The sequence below is a fragment of the Anneissia japonica genome, unplaced genomic scaffold (genome assembly GCF_011630105.1).
Source record: "Anneissia japonica isolate Jap-2015-1 unplaced genomic scaffold, ASM1163010v1 scaffold284776_len174044_cov101, whole genome shotgun sequence".
In the NCBI taxonomy this organism is placed as follows: Eukaryota; Metazoa; Echinodermata; class Crinoidea; order Comatulida; family Comatulidae; genus Anneissia; species Anneissia japonica.
Window position 1 is genome coordinate 82,324 of NW_022709638.1, and position 7,307 is coordinate 89,630.

At 33.1% G+C, this 7,307-nt stretch overlaps 1 protein-coding gene across 1 annotated transcript in view; it reads left to right on the top strand.

The window, feature by feature from the left end:
- LOC117106925 (receptor-type tyrosine-protein phosphatase T-like) overlaps positions 1–6,863 on the top strand; it is a 32,005-nt gene extending 25,142 nt beyond the window's left edge. Inside the window, exons 15-21 of the mRNA XM_033248447.1 lie at positions 2,665–2,746; positions 3,938–4,013; positions 4,466–4,533; positions 5,148–5,383; positions 5,788–5,875; positions 6,394–6,470; positions 6,683–6,863. Of these exons, the coding sequence (XP_033104338.1) occupies positions 2,665–2,746; positions 3,938–4,013; positions 4,466–4,533; positions 5,148–5,383; positions 5,788–5,875; positions 6,394–6,470; positions 6,683–6,727 (672 nt within the window). The 3' untranslated portion in view covers positions 6,728–6,863. The remainder of the gene's footprint in view (positions 1–2,664; positions 2,747–3,937; positions 4,014–4,465; positions 4,534–5,147; positions 5,384–5,787; positions 5,876–6,393; positions 6,471–6,682) is intronic.
- The last annotated feature ends 444 nt before the right edge of the window (positions 6,864–7,307 follow it).

Sequence of the window (7,307 nt, forward strand, 5' to 3'; positions counted from 1 at the left end):
AAAAAAAATTAAGAAAAATACAAGCTAAAAAGGTGAGTTTTTAAAGCTGCCTTAAAATCATCAATGGAAGTTGCCTGTCGGATTGTAATAGGCAGAGCATTCCAAAGAAAGACAGATGCCCAAGAAAAAGAACGACTACCATAATGCTTTGTCGACAGGCGAGTGGAATGAGCAAGTAGAGATTCTGAACTAGATCTCAGAGACCTCTTAGGTATGTAAGGATGAATGAGTTGTGAAATAAACATTGGCGAGGAATTATGAAGTGCTTTGAAAACAAATAATAAAATCTTGTAAGTAATTCTCTGTGTTACAGGAAGCCAATGAAGGTGCCAGGAGTGATATGATCCCTAATTGGGCTTAAAGTGACCAAACGGGCAGCTGCATTCTGAACTCGCTGAAGTTTTGAAATATCCTTAGCTGGCAATCCATATAGCAATGAGTTACAACAATCCAGCCTTGATGTTACAAAAGCATGAACGAGAATCTCAGTTGATCTAGGATAAAGGTACTTCCGGATACTCCAAATTCTACGAATTGACTGAAGCCCGGCTTTACAGATGTTGTGTACCTGATTAGACATACTAAGAGAAGAGTCCATAACAACTCCAAGATTTCTACAGGACAGCGAAGGCTCAATGAATGCATCCCTATTTTGATAGAAGGAGTCCAGCGAGCAGGCTTAAAACATGATGAAAAATGAATGAGTTCAGTTTTTGTATCATTCATTATAAGGTTGTTGGACTGACACCAAGATCGAACTTTGGCTATGCACAATTCTAGTCTACTGACAGCAGCATCGCGCTGATCTGGATGGAAAATAACATAGAGCTGCGTATCATCAGCATATGCGATATACTTCACATCATGTGAAGCAATAATGTCAAGCAGCGGAGCTGTAAATAGAATAAATAAAATTGGCCCAACAACCGAGCCTTGAGGGACACCAAATGTAAGTAAAGTGGGATTTGACATAACATCCTTGATAGCAACAGACTGAGACCTATTCTCTAGATATGATGCAAACCATTGGTGGGCGATACCAGAGATACCATAGCGCGAGGATAGACGGTTTAGTAAATGCTTATGATTGATGGTATCGAAAGCAGCACTAAAATCCAAAAGGACCATTAAAACCTCATTATGGTTATCAAGTGCAATCTGAATATCGTTCTGGACATAAAAAAGAGCAGATTCCACACTATGATTTGGTCGATAGGCCGATTGTCTAGAAGCGAATAAACCATTGCTGCTAAGATGAGATTGCAGCTGATTGGATGCCACCCTTTCGATGACCTTCCCAAGGAATGGAAGATTGGAAATAGGTCGAAAATTTGAAAGTTCTTCAGCATTCAATGATGGCTTTTTCAACAAGGGAGTAATGCAGGCATGCTTAAGCGAAGATGGAAATAAACCTGAGCTCAAGGAAGTGTTCACAACTTCAGTTATAATTGGTATGAGAGCAGGAAGCAAGCCTTGAACAATTTCAATGGAAGTGGGTTAAGAGAACATGAGGTAATTGAAGATGACATTATAACCTCCAAAACTTCCTCTTCAGAGACAGCAACAAAATGAGAAAAGTCACTTGTGCAAGACTCGAACGCAGGTGTTAAAGTTTGAGGAGAGTCAGATAACAGTGTGCTGCAATATTTTTCAATTTTTGACTTGAAAAAAATCAGAAAACCTGTTAGCAAGTACTTTGGGATCATCATATGAAGGAAGAGAGTGCTAACTGATGTTAATTGGTCAACAACACGAAATAGCTTGCGTTGATAACACCCCAAAATTTTATTTTTGTAGAAATGGGCTTTAGCTTTGCAAAGATGTTCGTTGTATTTGGTACATTGGCCTCGATACAGTTGTTTATCTACCAAAAGACCAGATCTCAACCACTTGCGTTCTAAACGTCGGCGTTCAACCTTCATTTTATGGTGGTCGCACAAATACCATGGAGCATGAGGTCTAAGCACAAATGAACGCTTCAGTAGTGGAGAATGAACATCCACATCTGAAGCAGGGCGGTTAGATGAGAGCCAGGTGCAAATAATAATAATAATAATAATAATAATAATAATAATAATAATAATAATAATAATAATAATAATAATAATAGTAATAATAATAATAATAATAATAATAATAATAATAATAATAATAATAATAATAATAACTAGACTTACTGGTAACGGTAATGGTTGGAGTCTTGGAGAAATAGTGCATAAAACATGGTCTCTGTGAGCTTACTATGGCTGTTTCGACAACAAAACATAGGGCCATTGCTTTAATGAGAAATAAAGTTGAAATTGCAACAAAATAATTATAATTAATAATAATAATAATAATAATAATAATAATAATAATAATTAATAATAATAATAATAATAATAATAATAATAATTAATAATTATTTCTTCTTCTTCTTCTCCTTCTTCTTCTTCTTCTTCTTCTTCTTCTCCTCCTCCTCCTCTTCCTCCTCCTCTTCCTCCTCCTCCTCCTCCGTCTTCTTCTCCTCCTCCTCCTTCTTCTTCTCCTTCTCCTTCTTCTTCTTCTTCTTGTTATTGTTATTATTGTTATTATTATCATCATCATTATTATTATAATTATTACAATAATTATTATTATTTTTGTTTGTTGAGTAGAAATATGATTGTATTTTTATTATTTCAGGTAGCAGCCAGGACGCACAAAGGCTACGGTAATTTCTCAGATTTTGAAAGTATGTCTACAAACAAAGAAAATACAGGAATCGGTACGATTTTAGGTTAAAATCACATGTATAATAAAAGTATGGAATAAAAGTAGGCAAAGTTATTAGTTATTTTTTCTCCTTGTCCAATGAATATATAATAAATCCTCTTCACCAGGACAATTCACAAAATAAGTGATATGTCCACATTTTACTTTCTACATGCCTCTTTAATAATATAATTTTATTTCTTATTTATCATTCGTGACCCTCTTTCAGTTGCAGGCCCGTAGACAGATGGTGCAAATGGCACGGGTACAAACGCCCACCCATCAACATTCATTTTGAATGTCCACTTTTTAAAACCAATTGCTTCACTAAAATAGTTTCTAATTATCGAAAAAAAATGTAATAATAAATTGCATTTTATTTGTAAACGACGAATCATGGGTTTCAGAAATCCATTGTAATAACAGTTCTCAAAATGCAATTTGTCGGAGCTTCTGGTCCTAAAGCCCCACAATGACTCCTCAATATTGGACCCCAAAAAAACCTTATAAGTACACTAAAACTGTGCTTAATTATCGAGAAATGCTATTGTTTGCATTTTATTTGCCAGCTCTTCAAATCGTTGATTTTTAATAACTGTGGTACGAAATTAGTTGGAAATTGATCAGCTCTAGTGATTACAGATTGATCCATATGAACGATGTTATCTGCAGGCACACATATGTGAAGGACATAAAGCGTAACTATTTCAGGTCCCAGACTACACCTACATTAATGAAAATTTAAATACAATGTGCCTATACACGAATTATGCGTTTCAGGATTTCATTAAGGCCTCTGAAATGCAGAATGCCTCCAGAGGATTCGGCCCAAACTCTCCACCGGAAATCAATCAATTGACCTTGCCGGGGAATATCTATGAAATACGTCGGGACGGGATCTCCTAATAATGCTTACTATTATAATTATATTTTTTTAATTTTATAGTAATCAAGAGAAAGATGAACTTAAATTGACTTGTGGCAATGTTTCTCTCCGGAGATGCAGTTTTGTTGATTATAATTTTCGAGATAAAAGCCTTCTAGATTAAGCATGCTTTACTACGAATATGCAAGATTGTAGCATCACACCGGGTTATTATATCAAATGCAAAATACCTGATCTTATAATATTTTATGCACACACCCATTTTTCAGATCAATTATATTTCTGTGTTTTTTTTTATTATTATTTATTTTTGTTTAGGTGCTTTTATAGGTGGTCTGACGGGAGGTGTAGCTATAGCAATTTTTGCAATTGTTCTGTTTATTTTTGTTAAACGGTAAGTATTTACTACCTTTGGTACATCATTATATCTATGTATAAGTATATCTCACCAACAAAATTGTATGACTTTTATCAGATTGTTTAATTGATTTACGGTAATTATATCATATTATCTTCTAAATGGCCTTTTAGTATTATTATTTCAACAATTCCTAAATACAATAGTAAATTATTATACAATATTAAAGAATTATTCATAAATAGTATCAGGGGACACATTAACGTGAGTGATTTGTGTGTACAGATACTATATCAGATATCATAAATATTATTATTATTATTTTTTTTTAATTATTATTATTATTATTATCATTAATGATAATATTATTATTATTATTATTATTATTATTCAGTTAAAATTATTTACTCCATCAATCTAATTTATTATTTACCTGTATATAAATATCAGTTGTTTACCGTATGTATTTTTTTCCCTTTTTTTTGTAGACGCCGCAATTCGAACAAAGATATTGTTAGAACTCCTGTCATTCAACAAGAGATAGTACATGGAATAGGTGAGATAGTTAAATTACTGTAATTTTAAACAGTATTTATCATCATTGTCTTCATAATTTAACATAGACTATAATTAATTCATTACTACTATCATCGTCGTAATCTATCATCACTCTAATCATAGTTTTCATCATTATAAATATTATCATAATCATCATTATATTAATGATCATTAACCATCAGTCACTCATAACTATTATCACCTAACATTATTATTGATATAATGGTCATCACTCATACCACAATCACTGAATACAAACATCGCTTATCATCGTCAGTATAATTTTCATCATTATTATAATTGTCTTTACCATTATTATTATCTTTATTATTAACATTGTCGTTATTATTACTTAGCAGTACCATTACTAAAGTCACACGTCATTACAAATATCAATCGAAAAAATAATTATTTCTTTCTACGCCTTTGCAATACCATGAAAAATTAAGCCTAAAAGACGAGAGTCTATAAACATTAACATCTGATAGAATAGACAAGACTAACCAACAATTTAAGTCTGTAACAACTTCCTGTAGCCTGTTATTCTTACTGTTTTTATAAATTCAAGTTAATTCATTTCAAGTACTTAACCTTTTTGTTTGCTTCTAATAGAAAATGAAATGCTGGCTGCTGTGGAGGGTCATGCTAGTTCAGTTGAAGTAAACTACTTAGATGATTATGATGACAATGATCCTACAGTCAGAAATTTGTACGCAAACGCTGAACCTATTTATGGAAACACAAACTTGGAAAATCAGGAATACAAGCCGATCGAGTTAGCAAAGTTACATGATTACGTCATGAATCGAAACAAGAGCTTAGAAAACGGATTTGCGAAAGAATTTGAGGTATGTCCTACTAGTCCACATCTACTTCATTTTTGGGTGGTATGGTTTCAGTGTCAATTGACAGACAAAAGCAAATTCACTCTCTAATCCTCATAAAAGGTGAATGATATGTGTATCGTTTTTTTTTTAAGGATTTAAACTTAAAGTAAGTGCATACAAATTTGTAAAAATATAATTAAAATAATATATTGATGCACCATCATCTTCTATCGGTCATTTTTAATATATGTAGTGGATAGTTTTATTGTTGTATATGCATTGATACACTTAATCCAACCTGATAATAATAACGTTTCTTGGTCCACGAAAAGTAAAATATAACACAAATAAATGCATTAATTTTTGTTTAATATTATCTTCTTAATATTTCTGCAAATATTACGTGGTAATTTTCTTCTTAACAGGACCTTGGCAATAAGCCACTATTCCCTTGGACTGCTGCGAAAAACTCTAAGAATAGAACGAAAAACAGATACGCAAATATTATTCCATGTGAGTATCAATACAAACTCAAGCATATCGATAAACATCGCCATCAGGACATCAGTGTCACCATTTTAGAAATGTTACGTTTGTTGATAACTATGTGTTTTCTTTTTGTTTTTGTTATTTTTTGGGTTTTTCACAGCAGTAGCTTGAAAAGCCATTGTTTTTGTTTAGATACCTAGTCAGCAGCATGCTGACTGGGCTGTTTCTGAGCAGTTTCTTACCAAGTCAGCAGCATGCTGACAGGGTTCTGTTTCCGAGCAATTCCTTCTTTCCTCCTTACATAAAGGGCATTTTGGTCAAAAAAAAATTCTATAAATTAGATATACAGTTGCAAGAGAAATACTGTTTTATACTTTTCGGAAATATGACACCATTTAATGTCTTTACTGTCAAGAAAACTCCAACCCCACCTCACCCTACCTTACAATTTCCTCTCTCAGTCATCGAGAGCCAACACAATTTTCACCTTGATGGCAGTGATACCACAAAACATTATATATTGGCAAATTCTATTTTGTCAGATGATAATTCTCGTGTAGTGCTTGGTCTCTGGAAAAACATTCCTGAGTCGGACTATATAAATGCTTCGTATATAGATGTAAGTACTGATTATATTACATTCTCGAAAATAGACACAATATGACAAGATATGCAATTATTGTATTAAACTTTTAATTTAATAATATTTTTCAGTACATGTGCTTAATACTATAAAATATTACAGTTTGTCTATTGTCTTTACACTCTTATTACATAATAATGTGGATAATATTTGCAAAGTTCACAATATTGTAAGTTGCTTCTTTTCAGGGATATACGACACCACATGAGTTTATTGCATGCCAAGGTAAATAATGTTGAATGCTTATAGCATCGTATCCTTATTACATTAAATCAACAGCGCTAATTTGAATCATAATTCAGTGGTGACGTCATCAGTTATATTAGCACTGAATTTTCTAATTCCCGACTGATCACTATATTGATATAGTGCCGATTTTCTCCATCTTGTGTGCAAAAAATCTGAAAGATGAGGTGATTTTACTACAGTATAATTTATATTTTACAGTGTATTTCGTTCCTAGTCCAAGCTGTGAACGCACACAGCAGCGAATCTAAAGTCGGCACTCAGTGCAGCATACCACGCAGGGCCGGCGGAACGTTTTTCAAAGTGGGGGCCCCACTTATAAGGAGGCGTGTAACAGGGGTTTTGGGTGATACCCCCCCCCCACCCACCATATAGAAAACAATACGACATAGGGCTTATTTTATTATTAATATAGGCCACACACGTGTGAAACTAAATATAAGCATTTTCATCGTGGTTTTATTTATTACAATCATAGGCTTATTCTTTCACCATTGTTACACATTGAGGCCATTCTTTTAGGTAAAACGATCTATCTTAAATTTTCTTTCTCAAGTTTGGTACTAT